This window comes from Neovison vison, chromosome 2, assembly GCF_020171115.1.
Source record: "Neovison vison isolate M4711 chromosome 2, ASM_NN_V1, whole genome shotgun sequence".
Classification (NCBI taxonomy): domain Eukaryota; kingdom Metazoa; phylum Chordata; class Mammalia; order Carnivora; family Mustelidae; genus Neogale; species Neogale vison.
In genome coordinates, this window is record NC_058092.1 from 199,518,261 (window position 1) to 199,543,877 (window position 25,617).

Below are 25,617 nucleotides of genomic sequence, written 5' to 3' on the forward strand. Positions count from 1 at the left end.
GCCTGCAAGGTAATGCTTCCATTACTCGATAGCTCTTCTTTCCTAAGGGTGGACCTCCCCTGGGAATGGGGTCAGTCCCAGGCTCCACATCTACCGACAGACCCTCCAAGCTACAGTGATGGGTCCTGGCAGAATCTGGAGGCACAAGGGTGCTCTGCACCAAAAGAAGAGCTGGGAAGTCTGGGGCTGCCAGCAGGAGCCCCTGGGTTTATCCTGGGGTCAGAGGGGGGCCTTGACTGTGAGGGCAGATCTGAGAAGAAAGGGTAGCTCCATGGAGGCCAAGGTGGGCTTGACGCAGGAAGAACTTCCTAGGAAGCCCGCTTTAATGGGCAAGGTCCCGTCAGGGAGAAGAGGCCCAAAGTAGCCCCACCTCCAGGGTCATGGTCCTTGGGCTCTTCAGTGAAGTGGACTCTACCCACACAGTGCAGCCCTGGACCCGGGAAGCCCACGATAGGTTAGGACGGGCACTGGGCCAGGACAGGTGGAGGAGACTGGGGAGCTGCAGCTCCATGCTGCCACTGAAGGGGCCCGGGGATGGGTCACCCCAAGGAGGCAGAGCCAAGAGGGAGGCCCTGCAGGAGGCCAAGAGTCCCAAAGGTTTATAAACATCCCCTGGGGCAACAGCCTACATGAAAATGGGTGCGCCTTGCCAGTGACAGTGTCCAGCCCTGAGAGGAGGCCCCGGGCTGCTGCCAAGATTCCATGTCCCATGCTCACCATGGGGACTAGGGGCAGGGGGAGCTGACTGAGCACGTGTGCTGCTGTGGGGAGCCATGCCACCCACCATCCTGCCGCCAGGCTTCCTGGATGCCAGCCCATCTCTGCTGCCTGAAGATTGTGTCCTGGGACGAGTCCCCCCAGCGGGGGATGGATGGGGATCCCGTCTCTGCCGCTCTCCCCCGGGAGCTCACCTGTCAAACAGTGGCTTCTCCCCACAGTCGAAGGAATCCTGCAGATCCCTCACCAGGTTGGCCTGGCCGGGCATGCGGAACAGGCCCTCCTCGGTGAGCCCACGCTCCCGGATGAAGTCCACGCACTGCTCCACCAGCAGGGGGGCCAGACGCGGGCCATACTTCCGCTCGTGGTGGACGGTGTCCTCCAGGCGCTGCCCAAAGATCCCTGGGCACAGAGGGGAGCTGGTCAGGCCCTCAGCGAGCCAGCTCAGCAGTGGGGGGAAGGGCACCTGGGACAATGGGGGACAGAGGGCGTGGTCAGGGCCCAAAGTGGCTCCTTCCCGAGGGAGCGAATCAGAGTCTGGGAGGGCACACACCAGGCAGCTGGACCCTGGGCCACCTGCGACAGGGAACCGGAGGGCCTGTCCTGTGCTACAGAATTTAAGACTGAGGAACTTTTACATGGCCATGAGGAAACAGGAATTATGCGTTTTATTGATTGGTTTGTTTATGCAACACTAACCTCCAAAGAGGAGCGGCTTACATTTAAAAACCCAGGACCCTGTCCCCCAAAAGATGCACCATAGAATGTTCTTAGCAGCACTCTTCACCATCCCTCCAAATGGGGAACCAGCTGGTTAATGCTCATCAGCAGTAGAATGAGCGGGTCTAACACGGTCTGCTCCTACTGTGCAGAACCAGACAGTGATAAGAGCAGATGGCGGCGCGCAGCTCTCACAACCAGACAGATGACATGCCCATGGGAAAACATGGCTCAGCACCCTGGGTTGCTAGGACAATGCGAGTCAAGCCACGGTGAGGCACCACCTTGCACCCCGTTAGGATGTCTGCTATCTGGGGCGCCTGGGTGGCTCAGTGGGTTAAAGCCTCTGCCTTCAGCTCAGGTCATGATCCAGGGTTCTGGGATCGAGCCCCGCATTGGGCTCTCTACTTAGCAGGGAGCCTGCTTCCTCCTCTCTCTCTGCCTGCTTCTCTGCCTACTTGTGATCTCTGTCAAACAAATTTTTAAAAAATCTTAAAAAAGAATGGGTGCTATCAAAGAAAGCAAAAACAGCAAGTATTGGCGAGGAGGTGGAAAGACTGGAACCCTTGTGTGGTGTTGAGGGGAATGAAAATGATGCAGTCACTATGGAAAATAGGCAGATGCCTTCAAAAATGTAAAACAGAATTACCCTACGACCCAGCAATTCCACGTCTTGGTACAGAACCAAAGGAACCCAACACAAAAACTTGAACAGTTGTTTGTACGCCCATGTTCACAGTATATTATGGATTATATTCAAAAAGTTGGTAGGACATGTGACTCCTTATCTCAGGGTCATGAGTTCAAAGCCCCATGTTGGGCATAGGGCTTGCTTTAAAAAAGCAAAGCAAAGCAAAAAACAAAAACCAAAGACAGAAACTGAGATACCCAAGTATCCATCAGCAGATACACGGATAAACAAAACGTGGTATATACGTGCAATGGAATATTCTTCAGCCTTAAAAACAAAAAGGAAACGGACACTCTACACTGGATAAACCTCAAAGACATTGTGACAGTGAAATAAGCCGGCCACAAAAACACAAATACTATATGATTTCACTTATGTGAGGTACTTAGAATAACAAATTCCTAAAGACATGAAGGAGAATGGTGGTTGCCAGGGGCGGGAGGATGGGGCCGGAGTTTCAGTTTTACAAGATGAAGGAGTTCTGGAGCTGGATGGTGGGACAGCGAATGTACTTCATGCCACTGAGCTGTACACTTAAAAATGGCTAAGATGGTCAACATTATCTTAGTTCTGTTTTACCAACAATTTTTCAAAAGCTTTTTAAAAAAAGGGATGCCTGGGTGGCACAGTCAGTTAAGCATCTGACTTTTGGTTTCAGTAAGCCCCGGTGTCCGGCACCGTCCTCAGTAGGGAGTCTGCCTCAGATTCTCTCTCCCTCTCCCTCTGCCCTTCCCACTTGTATGCACACCCTCTCTCAAATAATAATTCTTTTTTAAAAAGTTAAAAAAAAATAACTGTGAACAGAAGCCAGACCCAGAGTACCCACCGCATGACTCTAGTCCTGTAACGTGCAACACAAGAGCAGGACACGGTCACCCTGAGGGTCAGTGACTAAAAGGGGCACTGGATGTGCTGTTTCTGGACCTGGGCACTGCTTACCCAGCTATGTTCACTTTGAGAGAAATCATTAAACTGTACACTTGTGATTTATACACTTTCCTGTACGCTGCATTTCAAAAACGTTTGCAAAAAAAAAAAAAAACGAAAAGAACAAAAACCAGGAAGCAAGAGATCCAAAGCATTTAATACAGGACTGGAAAGCAAATGAGGGTTGGAGGGAAAGAGGAAGAAGTAGAGGCACTCTGGACTGAGAAGGCCTACAACAACTAACTATTCAGCCGGCTGAGAGGTTCCTGGCAGTCCAGGCAAAAAGCAGAAGCAGCTGAGATCCATAAAGCAAGCATGCGCACACTCTCCCCACCCACCTCGGTGATGGTCACAGGATAAACATACTTTTCCCAGCCCTAAGCTCTATGAGGACTTTCAACTGCCCAACGTCTTCCATAGGCATGGGTGATACGGAGACCTTCCCCACAGGGTAGCTTTGGGGGTACCCCAGGGGCATGATGCCAGAACCCCACTCTGTCCAGGCATGTGGCTACTGAGCCATGTGGCTACCGAGCCCGGGATGGGGAACCAGTCAGGTGAGGGTTCAATCCCTCCCTTGCCACCGAGCACTGGCAGGACTCTGGGCACCTGCTCAGCTCCCCACACAGTGGCTAGCTTGAAATAAAATCCATCCGTCCCTAATGCAGGACCTGGCATAGAGCAGGACTCTGTCAAGGTTCCTTCTCCTCCTGCCTGACCCAAGGACAAAGCATACAGACTCTAGGGGTGAGACTTCTTCCTTCTAGAAGACATGCCCGTGTGGAGTGCACTCAGGGATGCCATCAACGCTATAGGGAGCAGTGTGTGCATTGTGCGCCTGTAGCTGGACTCAGACGTGCACGGCCGTGCATGTGCGTGCGTGCGGAGAGGACACTGACACAGCTAACAGGGAGACTCAGGGTGCCAGCTGCTGCCCTAAGCGCCTCCCTATTTTTCAGACAGATACCTGGGAGGCCGACGACTTTAAGAGCACACCCAGAGTCACTCAGCATGTGACAGGGTCAAGGTTAAAACCCACACAGCCTGCCTCCAGGCCTAGAGAATGTTCTAGGTCACATTGCTGCTCCCCACCCACGCTGGTGCCTGGGTACTACCCCCTACCAGTCCTGCGTCCTGTTTCCCCAGTCTTGACCAGTAGTTCCCAAGGATATGGTTACTGGGCAGCAGGCAGAGGTAAGGAGAGACTACAATAGGACATGGGAGGACAAGCTGTCTGCCTCCTGGGACTGGAGGCTGGCGGGGGGGCGGGCAGTGACCCTGGCCACAGGCGTGAGGCATGATGGGCCAGTCAACAGCGCTGAGTGCAGGGGCTGAAGCTGCCATCAAACTAGTTTGTGGGCTACCTGGGGCAGCTCGGGAAAGCCTCTCTGAGGCCACCCCAGAGCCTGGGGTGTCCTGGCCTCTCTGCCCAGCCTGGGAGTGGCCTGAGCTGGTCCCAGGGACACAGAGTCATGGTTCCCTCTCCCTACACTCAGGGCTCAACCACCTACACTCAACAGGCCGCACGGGTCCAAATGCCCTTGTTCAGCTACGGAGATGTGTGTACCATTTTAATAGTAGTTATTTAAAATCAGATTAACAATGAATCTTGGAACAGGCCAAGATTTTGATGCAAAACTGCATCAAAAACTAATGATATATTTTATGGTGACTAATATAACACGATAAAAAAGTTTTAATATTTAAAAAAATAATAAAATCAAGAGATCTCACATGAAAATCTGGATTTCCAGCTTCTCTTCAAAAAATTCCAAAGATCTGGAGGCACTAGGCCTGAATTCTGAAACACCAACATTGGCGGAGTCCAGTGGCATTTATGCCCACGATCGTCCAGCACCTGCCACCTCTCCACAGTCCTCACCGTGCCCTGCTGCCTCATACCTAGCCTAAACTTCACCCATGGGGCTCTGACAGGTGTTCACCCCTTTTGCTTTGACCTCCATGGCACAGACACCCTCAAGGGTAGGGATGAGGTAGGGATGAAGTAGGAAAGGGGTCCTGATTCACAGGAATTAGAAATGGGGAACCAACATGGAGGACATAGGGAGATGGAGAGGAGAAGGGAGTTGAGGGAAATTGGAGGGGGAGATGAACCATGAGAGACTATGGACTCTGAAAAACAACCTGAGAGTTTTGAAGGGCAGGGGGGTGGAAGGTTGGGGGAGCCAGGTGGTGGGTACTGAGGAGGGCATGTATTGCATGGAGCACTAGTGTGGTGCAAAAACAATGAATTCAGTTACACTGAAAATAAATAAATAAATAAATATATAGATATAGATATATACATATACATGTATGTATGTATGTATGTATCTATCTATCTATCTATCTATGAAGTGGGGAAACATGCCTGTCATGACCAGAGGCATTTGCTAGGACCTCAAATGAGTAAACAGCGGACATACAGGGGGAACTGCCCAGGAGCGGGGGTGGGGAGGGGGACTCTGGCTGAGGTTGCACACTCATTGCCTGCCTCCCTCCCCACTTGCACTCGCGCCCCTTTCTTGTCAGCTCTACCCACCACTCAAGCGCCCTCAATGTGTCTGCTGTCCTGCTGCCCGGCCGGTGCACAGACTTCTGCCTGGATGTCTTCCTCTTCAGTCTGCACAAATTTCCTATAAGCCCTTGCCAACAGCTTAGATGCTCTCTCCTATGTGAGCTATGAGTGCGGGAACACTCACCTCTGCCCACACCCTCGTCGGGAGCCACCCATGGTCCTGAACTAGTGGCGGCCTGGGAGCAGAGGTCAAAGGAGCACCGAGTGAAGCCAGGTGACTGATCTAGGGCTCCTGCACTCAGCTCCCCATGCTGGGCTCACAGGTGACTTAAGGCCACAGTCAGGAAGAGAGACACAGAGGAGAGGAATTCTAAAACTCCCTCCAGAGATCCACAAAACAGGTAAACCCATCCAGCCTCCTCTAGGCTCTTGCCCTTCCTGATCTCCCAGCTCCTGTCCGCTGACATCCTTCTATCTGTCCATCTGTCCAACCACCCTTCACCCCCCTTGCACTCACGTCTCACCCTGCTCCCCCAGGGCTGGAAACAGGCACATCCTACCAGGGCCTACGCAGCTGAACACTCCTCGCCGCCTCCCTCCTCCCCACCCAGGAGCAAATGCAACAAAACTGGGAGCCCATGTCCTGCCCCACCTTCCTCTAGGGTGCAGACATGGGCCAGACAGAGAGCAGCGACTTCAGGGCTGGCCCCCATCTCTGAGAGCCCCCTCCCAAACTCAGAACAGACAGGGCCTCCCTGTGAACCCCTCCTCACCATTCACCTGCCCTCCAAGATGGGGCTGGGAGCCAGCAAAGGGAAGTCTGTAGGGCCCCGTGGCACTTCCAAATAGAGGGGATTTGGGGGGAGGAGGGGACATGGACACTGGGATGCAAGGATGAGTAGGAGATAAGCAGGCAGGCTGGAGTCAGGCATGGGAGCAGAGGCCCCAGGGCAGATCTTTGTGGGAGTCTGATGTGCACCACAGGGCTTGGAGGGTGGCCTTGAGGGAGTGTAGTTGAAGAGCCAAGGACCGGCCGCTGTGGTGAGCGCTGACCTCCCATGTTGCTCAGGGGCTTTGGGAAATGGCAACACTGCCCCACAGGGTCTCCGAGTGCTGAGCCTGGTGACAGGACTGGGCTGGGGTGGGGGTGGAGACACAGGCAGCAGGTGACAGTCACCACTGAAGGCCATGAAGACCAAGATTCTGAGCCTACATGCGCACTAGTCTGGGCGTACGTCCCACCTGAGCTACTGAGGAGAGGAATGGCCTCCTTTCCTGGGCCTCAGTTTCTCCATCTAGAAAATGGGATGACTGTATGGTCTCTAAGAGACTGCCCTGAGGCCCTGCCCGAGGCACCAGCAGGCCTCGGACCAGAGCCCATATCCCCAGCATGGCCGTGGGGAGCCCTGCAGGAGACTTTGCGCAGCCTTCGGGTACAAGATGCCCCTTCAGTCTCTCCGGGAGAGAGGATCTGTGGAGCACCGAGGGAAAGCTCACTCCAGCTCAGCGTCCTCGGGCTGCCTTCCCAGCTGTCCACCTCCTGGAGGCCACCTGTACTCAGGCTACAGAGCCTGGCCTCCTTCTGCCAGGGGGCCTTGCCCACCCCTCCCCTGGCAGGAGTCCCTCTGGCAGAGCCTGGTAGGGCTGGGAGCAGCCGCCCTGAACTCCCATAGCCCTCCTGGCACGTCTCGGAAGGGAGCCATGCCAAGAACCAGTTCCAGTAGGTTTGGCAGATCCCTGGAAACCCAGCCACTGTGCCGGTTCCTCGAGGTCCCAGCCCACGCTCTTCACAAAGCTCCAGCGTTGCCACCAGAGAGGAAACTGGCAGAGGCGGCCTTTCCTGTGGATGAACCTGCTGATGGGCTCAGAGCTGGGCCTTCTCGCCTGCCAGCTGTCCCCCTGCAAACCCCTGCTCTCACTCCCCTCGCCCCAGAAGCCCACAGCAGAGCAGGAAGTCGCAGGCCACAAGCAGGGCAGCCTGCTGGCACAGATCCCTGTCCCCAAGAGCCTTGGGCACAGTCCTCAGTCTCTCTGCCACTTCACCAGGCTGGAGAGCGCACCACCGCAGGCACTCGGAAGCAGGTGGGTGGTACAGGTGGCCTTCTTCTGACCCAGGAAGGCCGGCCCAGGGCCATGGCTCTGTGGGCTCCCCAGGGCCCAGCAGGAAAGGGAGGCAGGTGGCATTCCCTCTCAGGCGGATTCCTTAGGATTCCTAAGGCCTCTCCTACCATGCTCCTGCTCTCTCTGGGGGACTGCAGGACACGGGGGCGGGGGGGGGGGGCAGGCCACATCAGGGAAAAGACACAAGGAGGAAAAACATTCTTAAACTCTCAGACCTGCAGAGTTTGGGAAGCCCCTTCCTGCTCTCAGCTCCCCTACCAACGTTTGTCAACCCACCATTCCTGCACGGTGTCTATCCAGGCGCCTGGCCCTGCTCCAGGAACCCAACACACGGGGCTGTGACCCCGCCTCACCCCACCGACAGGCTGACACCAGCCAGGAGGAAGGAGTACAGCCAGAGGCAAACCTCACCTGGCCGCTGCCGCAGGGGCCTGGCCAGGGCGGGTCAGCCCCGGGGCGGAGGATCCCCCTCCGGCTGGTGGTAGCCAGCCCCGCGCCCCGCCACAGTGCCCCCCCTGAGGCCCGGGGGGCAGGGGGGCGGCAAACGTGGGATGAGCACTGGGCTTGGAGTCCGGAGCCCGGGGCTCCCATCCCGCTCGGTCCCCGCTCCGGTCCTCCGGGCCACCACCCTGGACCCCAGATAGGAGGAGAGAGCGGCCTCTGCCTCTCTCGCCGCGAACACGCACGCGCCCGCGGCACCCCGACCCTCGCGCGCCCCCCGCCGCGCCCCCGCGAGACGCATGCGCCGCGCCCTCCTCGCCCGCGGTCCCGCTCGCGGCCCCGCTCCCGGTCCCGCGCTACCTGGGGCGGCGGGCGCGCAGCAGGCGGGCAGGCGGCAGGGCGGCCGCCGGCAGGCGCAGCACCGGGAGAAGGCCCGCGCGGCCGGCATCAGGCCCATGGCGCGCCCGGTGCGGCGGCGCAGGAATGCCCGGCACGCGCGCAGGTAGCGTCTTGCCCGCCGCTCGCCCGCCCCGAGCCCCCGGACCCTGCAGGGAGGGCGGGAGGGAGGGCCTGCGCTCGCGAGTTCCCGAGATGCCACGCCTGGAGTTGGCCCTCGGCGGAGCTCCCCGTTCAGACGTCTCACTCCCGTTTCCCCGAATGCTCAATGGGACCAGGCTCCGAAGGAATGAATGCCGGCAGCAGCTCCCAAAGAGGGTCCTTTCCTCCCGGGGCGCCGAGGACTCACTCTAGCAGCTCCCGTTCCCCGCAGGCTGGGAGGCAGGTGTTCCCGGTGGAGCAGCGGAGGCCCAGGAAGGTCAGGTAATTCGTCCGGCCCACCCAGCCTGGGGAGTGCCGAGCTCGGATCTAAAACTGGGCTCCTGCCTTTGGAGCTGGGCTTGGGACTTAAAAGTCGGGTATCTTGAGCAGCCCTGAGAGCTAGTATTAATGTTCCCATTTTACAGACGTAGCGGCTAAAGCCTAGAGCGGTTGTGTAATTTTCCTAAGGTCACGCAGCTAGTAATTGGACAGACCTTCTGTCCAAACCTAAAATGCCCTTCTGCAGAGATGCGTTCTGTCAAAGGCAGGATGGTGTCCCAGGAAAATGAGCCCACAGCCCTGTACTTCCAAAGTTTGAAGAGTGGACAGATAGCCGGCCTCAGGGATATATATACCAGGAGGGCAAATATACCATCAAAGCTGTTGCAAAGCTTGCAACACCAGGCAGGAGGAACAGAGGTCCACAGGGGTCTGTAGGCAGAATTCTGTAAGGGGGGGCTTTGGGGAACCCTGGGGCTAGAAGGGGTGGTGGCTGGAAATGGAGTGTGTGGGGCAGGTCCCCCTCTTCTTGCTCTACCAAGTGGGGCTGGGGCAAGGATGAGGCAATATGACACAGCACAGGCGCAGAATTTAAGGCATTCACCACATTCTAAAACACAGGTTCACAGAACGTGGGCCCCAGACCAGCAGCACTACCCACACCTGCAAGTCTGTTGGAAATACAAATTCCAGGGCAACAAATGAGCAGGAAGCCCGCGGGTGGAGCCAGTAGCCTGCTTTCTCAGGCCTTCCTCTGGGTGACTCTGATCCTGGCCAACACTTGAGAACACTGCTGTGTGCCTCCAGATTTACTTTCCTGGTTATCGGCCATCTGTGGAGTGGGATAGAAGCTCCCTCTCATCTCTCTTTTGCCCTGCCACGTGCCCTGCCTGCAGAGGGCAGATGTGCTGTGTTTGCTGATGCGTCAGGGCTACCTAGTACTGCGAGTGCACCAGGGAGGCTCAGTCCCTTAAGCATCTGTCTTGGGCTCAGGTCATGATCTCAGGGTCCTGGGATTGAGCCCTGCATCAGGCTCCCTGCTCAGTGAGGAGCCTGCTTCCCCCCCCTCTCTCTGCCTGCCGCTCCCCTTGCTTGTGCACTCTCTCTCTTTCTGTCAAATAAAGATATAAAATCTTAAAAAGAAAAGAAATCCACTGTTATTAAAAAAGAGAGAGTGCTAAGTACTTTGCATCAATCTTCTCTCCTGATTCCCCTGACAATCCTGCAAAGAAGACACTCTTATTCCCATTTTGCAGAAAAAGACAGAGAGGGTAACTGGCATACCCAGGGTCACACAAGTGAAGGACAGAGCCAGATCACATGAGACCACAGCCCAGTGCTGAAATCTGTGCTCACTCTGCCTCCTCTCAGGCATCAATGCAACATCAGACCCACCCTGAGGGCTTGCAGTCCTCTCCAATACCCAGGCAAATGCCCACCAGATAGATGCCAGGCAGCCCTGGCTACTCTGTGGGTCCCTCCTCTCCTAGCCAGTGAGCTGGCTAGGAGGGGCTGCCCCTGTTCCCAGAGCTGGGCACAGAAGTCCAGACATCCACAGGAGAGTGCTGCCCTCTTCACAAGAGCAAGTCTCCTGATCCATGAACATGGGATGTCTTCCTGTTTACTTCGGTATGTTTCAGTTTTTTCAACAATCTCTTATCACTTTCAGAGCAGTAAGTTTTATACTTCTTTTGTTACATTGATTCCTAACTATTCTTTGGGATGCTACTGTAAACAAAGTTGTCTTAATTTCATTTTCAGTTTGCTCTTTGCCCCTGAACAGAAATACAACTCATTTGTGTACGCTGACCTTATATCCTGCAGTCTTGCTGTATTTTTTTGTGACATCTAATTGTTTTCTAATGGATTTCTTAAGATTTTCTGTACATGAGATCATGTTATCTGCAAATAAGAGATCGATTTACTTCTTTCTTCCTTTCTAATCCAGATGTATTATATGTCATTTTCTTGCCTAACTGCTCTGGCTAGAACCACCAGAACAGTGCTGATTAAAGTGAGAAAAGTGAAAATGCACGTCTTCTTCCTGATCTCAGAGAAGGTTCCAGTCTTCTTCCATAAGTATGATGTTGCCTGTGAGTTTTTTGTAGATACCCTTTGTCAAGTTGAGGAAATTCCTTTCTATCCCTATCCCTAGACCCTGGCAAGTTTTTATCATGGGAGGGTACCAGACTCTATTAAGTGCTTTTTCTGAGTCTACTGAGATGATCAAGTGGTTTTTGTCTTTTCTTCTCTTGATGTATTATACTTGTTTCTTTTCAGGTGTTAAACCACCCTTGCATTCCTGGGGTAAATCTCATTCGGTCATGGTGTACTGTCCTTTCATATATCGCTAGATTCAGTTTGTAGGCATTTTGTTGAGGATTTTTATATCCAGGAGAGCTGTTGGTGCCCTAGCCCTTCTTCTCTCCCTCTGCTGTACCATCAGCCTTTTGAATTGCTGTTTTATCTCCCAACTCAAACAAAACAAAACAATCCAATCCTCTCTGTACCTGACTTTGTCTTCAGCTACTGTCCCATTCTTGAAACCCTTGGTTATTCTCACACTCTAATTCCCCTCCTGTTGTCCTTTCTCATGGACCCCCTGTTCTCAGGCTTTATCTCCACTACTCCACTAGAACCATAGGTGCCCAAGGCAGCAGGGAGCTGAGCTCAAACCTGGTCCCCTGCTGTCCCTACACTTTGCTCCAAGGGGTCTCGCCCAGCCTCATGGCTTCAAACCCCTTCTATGTGTCAACAGTCCCCAAATACTTTCTCCAACCCAGTCCTCTCTCCAAGTCTCTATACTTAAATGTTTAATTGCTTGCTGGACATTTAAACTTAAGTCTCTAACAGGTATCTCAGACTAAGCTCCAGTGTGATCTCTCTATCTGCATGGTAAGCACTGCACTTCCTCTGGTCTTTCTCATTTCAGTTAATGATTAATTCATCTCTCCAGCTGCCTGGACCAAAACATCTTGGGATTACCCTTGACTTCACTCATTCCCATATACCTTTCTTCCATTCCAACAGGGAAGTACTACTGCCTTTATCTTAAAATATATCAAGAATTCAATTACTTCTCATCATCAGTACCATCTGGGACCAAGCTGTCATCATCTCTCACTGGCATTATTGAATGATGAGCCCCTAACTGATCTCCCTGTTTCCGTCCTTGCCGTCTTTAATCCAGTCTCAACACGTGGCCGAAGGGATCCTGTCAGAACCCAAGTCAGGCTCTGCCATTCTTTGTTCAAAACTCGCCCATGGCACCAAGGTGCTCAGGAAAAGCAAGAGTCACCATGACCACAAGGTCCCACCAATTTATATCCCCACTACCTCTCTGACCCGTTTCCCGCTCACTCTCTTCGCAGACTCTGTTCCAGGCACACTGGCTTCCTTGCTGCTCTTCCCACGTGGACACTGCTGCCTCTGCCTCCAGAATTCTCTGTTCAGATATATGTGTAATTTACCCTTACATCTCCTTTACTCAAAGGTCATGAAACTCTGGCCCCGTCATTCTTGCTTGCCCTCCCCACCTTATCTTTCTCCACTGAACTCATCTTCATCTAAACTGCAATGGGTTTCCTTATCTGACTCATTCCCTGGTTTCTCCACAATGAGGGCAGGGACCTTGTCTGTCCTGCTCACTGTTGTATCCCCAGCTCCTAGAACACATTCCCAAGTGAACGAATGACTGGTGGAATGAATGAATGAGCCCAGAGACAAGAGGAACCACAGTCAGGGCCGCCTGTGAGCAGACCATCCGTGGTAACAGGCTCCGCTGACCCCGTGTGTCTGCCCCCCCACCTGCCCCGCTTGCTCTGTGGGGACAGCCAGGCACTCCCGACTGCAGCAGGCACACTGCCCATTCCCGCCTGTCAGAGGAGGCCCGCTCTGCGCCAGAGCAAACACACTTGAAAGGGCTCACAGACTCCGTGATTAACAGCGAAAGAAGGACTGATCCTCTAAGCCTCCTTTCCAGGGGAACCCAGGCTAATAACAGCTTTGCCAGGAAAGCGGCAGAGGCTGACTGCGCCCACCTAGGAGTGCCCACAGCTTGCCCAGACATGTCGGCCATCGCTAAGCCCTGGGATTTCTGCATTTCCTCCACGCTTCGGGTAGAAAGGAGATAAGCGCCTTTGATGGCGGTTCCTGTTTTAATTCTTACTTGCTCTTCAGCTCACAGCTTGAAGATTTGATAAAGGCTGAGGGGCAGAGGGAGGGATGGATCTGGACCGTTAACCACCCACACTTGGCAGGCGCTCCCTAGGGCACAGATTTCCACCAGGGACGTGCGTAGAAATGGAGCTGCTGGGGCCTGGGTGTGCATGGCGTCCGATGTCACAGATGCCGCAGGCTTCCCCAGCGAGACACACAGGTGCCTGGAGCGCTCAGTCCTGCTCACCACTTGGAACCACCCAGCTTCCCTTTAGCTTTTCTGGTGGGTAGAGCGCTTTTCCGCGCACCTCCCTGCTCACCAGTGCGGTTGAGCGCCACTGCCTGGGTTCACTGGTCCCGAGCAGTTCTATTTTGGTGAAGGGGCTGTTCTAGTCTCCTGCCCAGGCTTCTGCTGTCTTGCCAGTCTTTGCAGGAGTTTGAGGAATAAATCGTCCGATGGCTTCATGTGCAGCAGACACCCCCCTCCCCGCCCTGTAAGCTTGTCTTTTCATTCTCTTAATCTGCCTTTCGAGAACAGACATCCTTCATTCTGTGGAGGACAATTGATCACATTTTTCCTACAAGATTGAGGACTTTTTGAATCTCTCTCTACCCCAAGGTCACGATGACATTCTCCTTTCTCCGGTTCCAAGATGGCACTGTCATAATCAAAGTCCAGCTGCAGGGAGGTCTGCCTCTGGGCTCTACTTCATTCCGCGGGTTCAATTTCAACCATCCTGCACTGAAGGAAGTCTGGGAAGGCTGCAGAAATCCCTGAGTGGGCTTGGGTCCGGGGTCAAAGCCGCTGCAGACGCCAGGGGCAGGGAAGTCAAGGCTAACGGTGTGAGGCCATTTATGCCGCACAGGAGAGCACCTGACTTTGATATTCTATCAACTCTCCTCCGTGAGGATTCGTGGCTCTAGGAAAGGCGGTCGGGGAGGCTGCAGCTGGCAACGGCAGAGGAGAGAGGGCGAGGGGAGGAGTGAGGAAGGGGCTCAGCCTATAGCGCACCCAGGGTCTGGAGATGGGCTCCGAGCCCCACAGGCGAGCTTCAGCCCCTGCCTGACTCTCCACCATTCAGACACTGTGTGGGGGAGAGAGGACGTCCACAGCTCGAACGGTCACAGGCCAGCAGCCCCCGGTCTCCACAGCAGCAGGGAGTGGAGCCCCAGCCCAGGCACCATGGAGACTACTTCTGAAAGCTCTTTCATGATGACTGTGGAGGGACACCAACCTATAGAAACAGCAGCTGCACAACAGGGGCCACACTTCCTTGCTCTCGCACCTCACGTCCCTCAGCAAAGCTCAGCAGCAACAACTTCAGAACACACCTGTGGCTGACCTCTCCTCACCGTCTCCTCCACTCCCACGCCAGCCCGGGTCCCTGTCATCCGTGTCTGAGGGCTGTTTCAGCATGCTACATCCGCTCTTGTCTCTCGATGCTCCACCCTCATGCGGTGGCCAGGCAGCCCTTTATAAACCTGAGTAAGGGCATATCTATCTCCGCTCAGAGCCCTCCTGGTGCCCCATCAATTTAGAATAAAATCTGAGATCTCCAGCATGTCCCCAAGGCCTCGGTGACCTCACCTGCCCTCTATCTTCCTCTCTCCTATCCTCACTCCCTCAGACCCACTCGCCTTCCTGAGATTCCCTGTGCTCACATCACTCATGACCACCTCAGGGCCTTTGCACTTGCTGACTGTTCTGCCTGAATACTCCTCATCCAGCATTCCGCTGGCTCTCCTGGCCACTTCATTGAGATGGCTGAGCGACAGCGTCTAACCCAGCATCCCCTCTCATCCTACGGAGCTTTCCTTCATTATACTTCTCGCTACCAAACATCATGTGACACCTTTACTTGAGAGGATGGAGAGGGCGGAGGAATTCTCTATGTTGTTTATCACTGAATTCCTAGCACCTGAGATAAGTCCAGGAACACTTCAGGCATCCAGTAAGTGCTCTTAAGGCAGAAGGGAGTAGACGGCAGCCACTGCTGTCAAATGGGGACACGCGAGCAGGCTGTGTGGGCAGCCCTACATGGCTGCAGGGAGCACGGCAGGGGGATGGGCCCCAGGCCTAGTGCACACCGCCGCATGAACACCTGCTGTCCAGCAGGGCCCTGCGCGCAGGGAGGCAGGTATGCACCCTCCAAAGTATTCTTGCTGGAGGAGGGCATGTTTTGAAATGCTGCCCTGATGTCCCCTGCTGCTGCCCCCCCGGGTGCACGGGAGGTGTGACTCCTGGCGGCTGGCAGCAGAAGACCAGACTGGCCTACCCGCTGGAGGCTGCTCGGGACACAGCCGGCAAGCCCTGTGCAAGAGGGGTCTTTGCAGGCTCGGTGCAGAGCTGGGGAGGGGGGCAAGATTACCTGAAGGCAAGGGTTCTAGAGGGTGAGCATGCGATCTACGGGCAGTACCTCCGCCAAGTGGGGCCCAGATGACCCGGCGGATGGCCTGCACCCAGTCCTCCATGTCGCGCTGGGAGCTGGCCATGAGCAGGAGCGCCTCGGGGTTGGCCGGCACCTTCTCCCGCTCCCCGGCACCACCTGCAAGACAGGAGACACAGGCTTACTACAGGGACTCCTGCACAACCGTGATCCGGGGTGCAGCCTCCCACCGCACCCTCCACTCCCCGGGCAGGGTGGGAGAAGGCCGCCTCTCCCAGACCTGCTCAAGCTTTCTGGTTCCGATTTGTTAGCCCCCGCGTCCTATTCTGCCTACCCCTTTCACACTTTTTTTTTCTTTCTTTCTTTTTTTTTTTTTTTTTTAAGATTTTATTTATTTATTTGACAGAGAGAAATCACAAGTAGATGGAGAGGCAGGCAGAGAGAGAGAGAGAGGGAAGCAGGCTCCCTGCTGAGCAGAGATCCGATGTGGGACTCGATCCCAGGACCCTGAGATCATGACCTGAGCCGAAGGCAGCGGCTTAACCCACTGAGCCACCCAGGCGCCCCCCCCTTTTCACACTTTTTGAAGCCTTTCCAGGTTTCAGTGTTCTCCTTTGGTCTTTGTTACATTTCTACCTCAAAACGGAAATCATTAGAGCACCTGGGCACTGTTAGGGGAAAAGCGCTCCCATCTGAGGCCAGCGGGGAGAAGTGCAGAACCCAGAGCGCCCTGGCTATGCATTTTGTTTTGTGATCGCTTTCTGCCTCCTAGTCCTCAGGGCAACACTGCTCGGAGTTTTTTGTTTGTTTGTTTGTTTTTTAAGATTTTATTTATTTATTTGACAGAGAGAGAGAACACAAGCATGGGGAGTGGGAGAGGGAGAAGCAGGCTTCCCACTGAGCAGGGAGCCCGATACGGGGCTCGATCCCAGCACTCCAGGATCATGATCTGAGCCATAGGCAGATGCTTAACGACTGAGCCTTAACTTGGGCTCTGACATCGCAGCCGCCCTCCTTCCCCAGCCTGACGATGAGACCTGACTCTCCAGAAGTAACACTGCAAAGGCTCGACATTAAACCAGCGTGGAGCAAAACACTCCAGCATCCTCCACCTATCCCCCCTACTCACAGCTAGACACTGGGTCGTTTAATCTAAAGGCAGAGGGTGGCAAAGCTCTGACAGATGTTCATTAGGTGAAATTTGTCCCTGATTGTTGCTCCTGTGGTTCTTACATTTTCATGTGTAAATGACCTAATCTTTGGGATGTACCCACAACCCAGTTATACTGAACTTTATAGGTGACTTAAGGGATATTCTAGAATAATCTTGTTTTTGTTCATCCCCAACATCCCGCAATATGTAACTCCCCCATGTACTGGCTTGTGGCCCCAGAGCCTCAGACCCTACACAGGACTGTCTGCGGGCGTCAGCAAGGGGAGTGTGAATCCCAGAGACCTGGGTTCTTGAGGGGCTGAGACAGCAGTTAGGGAGAACAGTGAGACCCAGGACACCTGTTGCTAGAGCCCGCAGCCCCGGGACGGAGACCAGACAGGAGCAAGTGCTTTCTGAGCACTTGGTACCTGCTTAGGACTCTTCTAGAAGCTGCAGACACTTCAGTGGACAAAACTGACAGACACACCAGCCCTCCTAGGATACTTTCATCTTCACAAAGACTGTGGAAGGAGGTATTATTAATTTATGCATTTTTAGATGGGGAAAGGAAGACACCGAGTGATTCCAGAACTGGCTTGACAGGCCTGTCTGACGGCGGTCACGGCCAAGCCCCCAAGGACCAGTAAGCAGAGGAGAGTGCTCTGAGATCTAGAGCACAGGCGGGTGTGTCCTCACTGTCTGGAGAGGCCTGTGCAGCCCAAAGCTTAGGAGGGTGGCAAGCAAGGAGACAAGTTTGCCTTGCCGGGTCCCAGGATGCCTTCTGCACACTCAGGTCCTGTCCCTGCTGGGCAGCAGGGCTGTGGAGGTGGAGGGGAGGGGAGCCAGGGACAGAGAGAGGAGAGCCTGAAGCCAGACAGGCGTACCCAAGGCTCAGTGGGCTGCCACTGAGGCGGGGGAGGTGGGGGAGGGGAAGCCAGATGCCACCAGGAAGCTTCTCTGAACGCATCTCAAGATGACTCAGAAGAAAGGGATCTAGGACTCCCAAGAATTTGTTGTAGTTACTTGCTTGTCCTCAATATGCACTTTTTTGTACTTCATCTTGACTTCTTGTTTTAAATTCTTTTTCTTCAAGGGAGCCACTCATGTCACATAAGCTTCATTTGAGTTCCCACCAAACTTGTGTCTGTCCTGCCCAGAGGTCGGCAGGCTCTCTCCCGCCCAGCTGGGCCCCTGCCTCGAGTCCTGCCCTCCTGCCACTCTGAGCCTGCACGTCCTCTTGAATGTTTATGTGTGCATATTTTTATATACCCATGTTCAACTTTTAAGAAATGGCCACGACCGACTTCCCCAGCAAGGGCACCATTCCACTGCCAGCCAGCAGAGGACGAGAGCTCCAGACTTCACTGGCCAGCACCCGGGCTTGTCCGTCTTCCTACTCCCGGCCACTCTGATGTGTGTGCAGAGGGACAGCGCCGTGTTTGAATTTCCAGCTCTCAAACGACAAATGATTTTGGACACCTTCTTTTATGTACTTCACTGCCATCTGTGTCTCTCCTTCAGTGAAATCTCTGTTGAAATCATTTGTCCATTTTTTGAAATGGATTGTTCATTTTTGCCTCATTGAGTTTGGAGAGTTCTTTACATATTCCGGATACAAGTGCTTTATCCTATCTGTGCTCTGCAAATCTTTCTCCCATCTGTGCCTCCTTTTTTTGTTCTCTTAAGAGGGTCTTTACAAGAGCAGAAGGTTTTTTTTGTTTTTTGTTTTAGATTTTTATTTATTTATTTGACAGACAGAGATCACAAGTAGGCAGAGAGGCAGGCAGAGAGAGAGGAAGGTAAGCAGACTCCCTGCTGAGCAGAGAGCCCGATGTGGGGCTCGATCCCAGGACCCTGAGATCATGACCTGAGCCGAAGGTAGAGGTTTTACCCACTGAGCCACCCAGGTGCCCCAAGAGCAGAAGTTTTTAATTTTAGGGCGCCTGGGTGGCTCAGTGGGTTAAGCCGCTGCCTTCGGCTCAGGTCATGATCTCGGGTCCTGGGATCGAGTCCCACGTCGGGCTCTCTGCTCAGCGGGGAGCCTACTTCCTCCTCTCTCTCTGCCTGCCTCTCTGCCTACTTGTGATCTCTGTCAAATAAATAAATAAATAAATCTTTAAAAAAAAAAAGTTTTTAATTTTAGTGAAGCCCAATGTATCCATTGTTCTTCTTTTAGTGAGTGTGCTTCTGGTGTTATAGCTAAAAGATCTTTGCTTAACCCCACATCCTAAAGTTTTTTTTTTTCTCCTAGAAGTTTCGTGGTTTTAGCATTTACATTTAGGTCCATGAGTTCATTTTTGTATTTGACACAAGGCACGGATTGAACTTTATTCTTTGGCATACGGATGTCTAGTTTTTCCAGCACCATTGGAAGAACAGACTGTCAGTTCTCTGTTGCCTTGCCAGTGCATCCACTTGCAATTGGTACCAGGGTCATACTGGCCTCACAGAATTACCTGGTAGCTCTTCCCACCTTTTCTTTTTGGGGGAAGCGTTTGTGTACAGTTGCTATTATTTTATACTTTTAATATTTGGTAGAATGCAATGGTGAAGCCACCTAGACCTCAAGTTTCTTTGTGGGAAGGTCTTTAATAACAGATCCAACTTTTTTAATACATACTTGTATTTCTTCTCGAGTGAGCTTTGGTAGTTTGTGTTTTGCAAGGAATTTCTTTCATCTGAGTTGTCAGATGTACTGGAAAGATGTACGGAAAGATGTCCGTAATAGGGGCACCTGGGTGGCTCAGTGGGTTAAAGCCTCTGCCTTTGGCTCAGGTCATGATCCCAGGGTCCTGGGATCGAGCCCCGTATCGGGCTCTCTGCTCAGCAGGGAACCTGCTTCCCTTCCTCTCTCTCTGCCTGCCTTTCTGCCTACTTGTGATCTCTGTCAAATAAATAAATAAAATTTTTAAAAATGGGAAAAAAAAGATGTTCGTAATATACCCTTATTATGTTTTCAATATTTGGAGAATCGGGAGCAATGTCACCTCTCTCATTTCTGATGTTGACAGTTTATATCTTCTTTTTTCCCTCCGATCAGTATTGCTAGAGGTTTACCAATTTTTTGATCTCAAAAACCTACTTTCTCTTTTATAGATTTTGTTTATTGTGTTTCTGGTTAATAAACTTTTTTTTTTAAAGGGCTAGATAGTAAATATTTTAGTTGTCATGCCATATGGTCTCTGCTCGGCTCCACCTGCTCCTCGGTTAGAGCTAAAAAGCAGCCGCAGACAATATGTAAACAAAAGGGCACACTTGTGTTTGTGTAAAACTTAATTTCCAAAAGTGAGGAGCCAGCTGCAGGCTGTAGTCTGCAGATGTGTACTCTATGCAGTTCACTGACTGTATCTCTGATCTTTAGGACTTCTTTTCATCTGTCTCCTTTGGGTCTCATTGGGTCTCCCTTTTCTAGTTGCTTACGGTGATGAGTGTTATGCTTGTCCTAAGTACTGCTTACAGGCTCTCCCCAAACTTTGGTATGTTGTGTCGTGTTCATTTTAATTCAGCTCAAAATACTTTCAATTCAAAATAACTTCCCTTTGGATTTCGTCTTTGACCTATGAGTTATTTGGAAATGTGTCAGTCTCCATTTGGGGGAATTTGCCAGAAATCCTTCTCTTACTGATTCCTCATTTAATTCCATTTGGTCAGATAACACATGTACAATTTGAATCCCTTTACCACTTGGTTTTGCCTCAGAATATGGTCTGGCCTGGTCAGTGTTCTCTGAGCACTGTTTCTCATGAGAACCTGGCTGCCACCTTCATTTGGGCTCCATTTACATGTAATGTGTCTTTCTTCTTTTTCAGCTTCTGAGCAATTTGATTGTGACATGCCTCAGTATGGTTTTCATGTTTCTAGTACTTAGGACTCATCGAGCTTCTCAGATTTCTTGGTTTATAGTTTTCAAAAAATTTGGGAAACGTGGGTCTTCAGATATTTTTTCTGTCCCCTCTTCCCATTTTGAGATTCCAAGTACATGAATATTAGCAACCGGAAAGCTATCCTACAGCTCACTGATGCTCTGTCTATTCTTGTTAAATTCTCTTTTCTCTGTGTTTTATTCTTGGATAGTGTGGTAGGTAGTACTACAGTCCCCAAAGACACCTGCTTCCTAGGCCCGGGGACCTGGGGCTGTGTTAGGTGCCAGGGCAAAAAGGAATCAGGGTTGCAGATGGAATTAAGTTTGCTCATCAGTTGGGCCTTAAGGTAGGCACTTGCCCCTGGATTATACAGATGGGTCCACTGTAACCACAAGCCTCTCTAGAAGTAGAGGAAGGAGAGTCAGAACTATGACCACATACAGGAGACAGTGATGCAACGTGAGGGATGGATTGGCCATTTCTAGCCACAAAGATGGAGGAAGGGGACCAGCAGTGGAGGGAGACTGGCAGCTTCTGGAAGTTGGAAAAGTCAGGAAAATGGGTTCTCTCTTAGAGCCTCCCAAAGGGAACTCAACCCTACTGACACCATGATTTAAGCCCAAGGAGACCTGTGACCGACTTCTGATCTACAGAGCAAGAAGATAATACATTTGTGTTGTTCAAGCCATAGAGTTTGTCGTAATTTGTTATAGCAGCAACAGAGAACTAATACAGACCATTTTGATTGCTACCTTCAATTTACCGATCTTTTTATCATGTTCTCTAAGCTGTCATTAATCCTATCCAGTATATGTTTATCTCACACATTGTAGGTTTGAGCTCTAGAAGTTTGATTTGGGTTTTTAAAAAAAAAAAATAGCTTTCATGTCTTTACTTCACTTTTTGAACCTGTGAAATACAGGTGATAAAAACTGTTTTAATGTCTCTTGTCTGCTAATTCTAAGAGTGTCATTTCTAGGTTGATGTCAGTGCTCGCTTCGGCAGCACATATACTAGGTTGATGTCAGATGGTTGATTCTTCTCATTGTGGGTCCTATTTTCTTGTTGCTTTGCAGGTCTGATATTTTTTATTAGGTGCCAGACACTGTGATTCCTAAATGGAGTGTTGAACATCTGTGTATCTCTCTAAATATTCTTGAGTCCTGTTCTGGGATGAAGTTAGGTTACATGGAAAGTGTTTGAGCTTACAGACTTTGCTTCTAAGGTTTCTTAGGTGGGTCTAGAACACTCAGGAGACTGCTGCCTGGAATCCCTTCTAGTGGTTCTTTCCTCAGGCTCAGGTCATTTCCTCACATGTACATAGTGATGAGTTCTTAAATAATTTTCTCTCTGTGAGCTTTTTTCCCCCCTCTTTTTCAGTATTCCATCCTGAAAACTCTAAATGCTTTGGTCTCTCTGTCTCTAAGCTCTGGGTCCTTTATATATGGAGTCTACTGGGCTCCACCTGGATTTCCCCTTTCTGCATCACAGCCTGGAACTTTCTCAAGGCAGTGAGCTGGGGCATATGTAGGGCTCACGTTGTTTGCTTCCCATCTTTTGGGGATCACAGCCCTTCACTGCCTAATGTTTGGAATCTTAAAAATGGTTTCATATGATTGGTCCTTTTGGGGGGAGGGTTGTTTTAGGTGAGAGAACAAATTGGTCCCTCTTGCTCCTTCCTATTGAGAAGTGAAAGTCCTGCTACCACACTTAAAGACCTATGACAGGGGTGCCTGGGTGACTTAATGGGTTAAGCCTCTGCCTTCAGCTTGGGCCGTGATCTCAGGGTCCTGGGATCTAGCCCCACATCGGGCTCTCTGCTCAACGGGGAGCCTGCTTCTCCCACCTCTCTGCCTGCCTCTCTGCCTACTTGTGATCTCTCTCAAATAAATAAAATCTTTAGAAAAATAAAGACCCATATATGACATGTAAAACACTATACAAGCTGCTTAATATAAATGGCCACACTTAGTCCTCATGAACTCCGTAGGAAGGAGTATTACTGGCCTCATTTTACAGATGAATAAACTGAAGCGCTGAGAAGTTACACATTTAGCTCACAAGCAAACCAGCGGAAGGGCCAGGATTTAAACCTAGGTTTGGTCACCTACACACTCATTCTCCTCTGGCAGTGGAAGGCAATGCATGGAAGAGAAAACAGGTCATTAAGGCAAACTCGGGGGGGGGTTGTTTTTGTTTTTTTACAGCCTTTGATTATTTATGTAGACTTTTTTCTTTGCTGCTTAGGAAAGACGTGTATTAGCTTTAAAGAAAAAAAGTCTTAATAGCCAATTATTTTAGGAAGAAGTGTGTCATGAAAGGGGAGGGTCTCTTGCTACTATTTTTGGTTTCCCCCCATCCTTTCCTAAACCAGTCTGTGTGACCACTGTGTTTCCAGCCCAACCCGACAGGTGTGTGGACCTCTGAGCCCAGCCTGGGGCTCACCCTCGATTCCACCAGGGGCAGCACGGGAACTTCGCATCCCCAAGTGTCAGTCACACCCCACACCCCGGAGGATGAAGGAAATGTAGGGTGGCTGCTACATTTTCGAAGGAATGAAAGGAGATACTCCCCTCACTTAGCACCTGGCCTCTAACAAGCACCCTTTCAATGTGAGCTTTTACTGTCACACTCAATTAACGACGACAGAAAGCAGAATTTTCCCACCTCAGCACTACTGATATTTCCCTCCTGGGATCGCAGCCGGTGGTCTCCTGCACAGGAGAACGTTTAGCAGCATCGGCCTCTTCCCGCTAGATACCCCTAGCAGCCTGTCCCTCTCTCCCAGGCTGGCCACCAACACAGTCCCCATATGTTGCTCAGTGTCCCTTGGGGGGCAAAACTGCCCCCAGTAAGCATCAGATGGAGATCAACCAAAGGCATGCTTCCTCCAAATCCAAATGTCTTCTACGATTCTACAGTGTGTGACATCCCACAGGCATAGCTGGTCTGATAACCGCCATGACTTGTCTCACGCCAGCCTCCTCTTGTGTTCCCACCTTAGTGACGGGCAATCAGGTACCTCGGGCAGAAAGTTGGGGTCACCTGGCCTTTTCCCTCCCCTTGTCCCCACATTGACCCACACTGTCCTCTGGTGGGCTCACACAGTCTCGGGACTTTCTGTGATGACCATGCCATTCCCATGGGGATAGTTTCTGAGTTCACTGTCCCTTCCCTGCCCTCCAGACCCACTACCTACTGCCTGGGATGTCTCCAGGCACCTCCCACCCACCCAGTATGAAATCCACTCTGGATCTGCCCCACCTTCCCCTGTCTGGCCCGAGCGACTCCCTCTTCTAGCTACTCAAGTGGAAACCAGACGCATCCTCAGCTCTGCCCTCTCACCTTTCATATCCATTTCTACCAGTAAGTTCCATTCGGTCCTCCATCAAAAGATATTCAAAATCTGACCACTTTTCACTGTGCTACCTGGTTCTGGCTACCTCCTTTCACAACCGGATCACTGGTGTCCTCTCCAGGCCCTCCTTTCCCAATAAGGCAACCACAGTGGCCCAGTAAGACCCAAACCAGCTCACAGGCCTCTGCTCAAAGCCAAAAGCCCCTCGCAGCAGGGTGCCTCTAATGATCTTCCAGACCTCTCCCTCCCACCCCCACCGTTGCCCTGCCCCAGCCCCGCTAGCCCTCCTACTGCTCCTCTGACTCCATGGGGGCTCTCTCCTTAGCTCTCATTAGTCCCAATATTCAAATCACTGGGCACATCCTTGCCTGAAGGTCTCTGCATCTGCCCTTGCCGTTGCTGTTGCCCCTGCCCTTACTGTTGCCCCTGGAAGCTGTTCTCCCAAAAACAACCTTGCCTCTTTCAGGTCTGTCCTCAAATGTCACCTTCTTGGGGCATCTGTCCTGATCACCCTATTTAAACATCTTCACCCACCATAACCCATGCCCCTTCCCGGCCTTGACTTTTCCATAGCACCTGGCACAATCCAGTACACATATAGTTCATGTGTTCACATGATATGTTTATGTACACTGTTTATTTCTGGCCTACCCCCACTGTGTCTATCTCAGCAGCAACGCCAGCACACCAAGCAGTGCCTAGCTGGGGAGGGCCGGCAGAGAGGCTGTGATGAATGGAAGGTTAATTGCAACAGAACCAAGGTGAAGGGCACACAAAGCACTCTCTCGAAGGTGGGTGTGATATCAACGAGTGGGTGAGCATCCCGTCTGAACAGCCACAAAGGAAGCGGTGCCATCATCCCCATCTTACAGGAAAGGAAACTGAGGCCCAGAGATGTTAGAAGCATGTCCAAGCTGTGACATCAGTGAACTAGGACCCTGGGCACACTGGTTCCTGATCCTGCTGTCCCCACTCTGTTCAAGGGACCCACCCCAGGTGACCCCTCCAGGACCTCAGCCCTGCTTTTCTTGTTCCCAGCCGGCCTTTCTTCCCTTCTGAGCTCCTCAATTTAAGAAACTCCTTTTGTCCTTGAGTTCTCTCTTTCCACCCTTGCAAGGGGCTTTGGGGGACAGGGGGTAACTCCAAAATGCAGAAGATCCCGGCAGGGGTTCCAGGACAGGAACCCTCATATCTCAACCTTTCCGTTTATAATTTAAAGAAAAAAAGAGTAAATGGTATTTACAAAAGCAATTTTTTAAACCACCGTAGTGTAGGGGACACATTTTATGACATTCAGGTGAAAACAATAGTCATGCTGATGTAATTAATCAAACACTATCTATATTAGGCCAGGAGTTATGGAAAATTGTTTAAAAAATAAATCACTATTTAAAGGTGACAGTAACTGCAACAGATGACCTGCCCCTCGGCCCTCTGTCTCTCTACTGGGAACCTAGGAGAGTGGAGAGCCCCAGGGAAGGCCCCGCTGATGGACTCCGAGGGGTGAAGGCCAAGTGTGGGGACACAGCTGTGGGAGGCGGTGTGGGCCAGTGGAAACATAATGCAAGCTGCATGTAATTTTTTAAATGTTTTCGAAGCTACATTTAAATAGTATAAAGAGACAGGTGAAATTATTTTGAATAATGTATTTATCCCAACACATCCAAAATGGTACCATTCATTTCAACCTGTAACCGACAATTTTAATCCCTTTTTTATATAAGGTCTTCAAAATCTAGCGTGTATT

At 51.8% G+C, this 25,617-nt stretch overlaps 1 protein-coding gene across 4 annotated transcripts in view; it reads right to left on the reverse strand.

Moving 5' to 3' along the window:
- The window catches only part of ARHGAP22 (Rho GTPase activating protein 22), a 167,774-nt gene that overhangs the window by 10,741 nt on the left and 131,416 nt on the right, over positions 1–25,617 (reverse strand). For 3 of the 4 annotated variants that reach the window (XM_044239999.1, XM_044240000.1, XM_044240001.1), the window contains 2 exons: positions 15,479–15,655; positions 912–1,119 (listed from right to left, as the gene is read on the reverse strand). In XM_044239999.1, coding sequence (XP_044095934.1) covers positions 912–1,119; positions 15,479–15,655 — 385 coding nt within the window. The remainder of the gene's footprint in view (positions 1–911; positions 1,120–15,478; positions 15,656–25,617) is intronic. The other variant, XM_044240002.1, reaches the window with a different exon arrangement.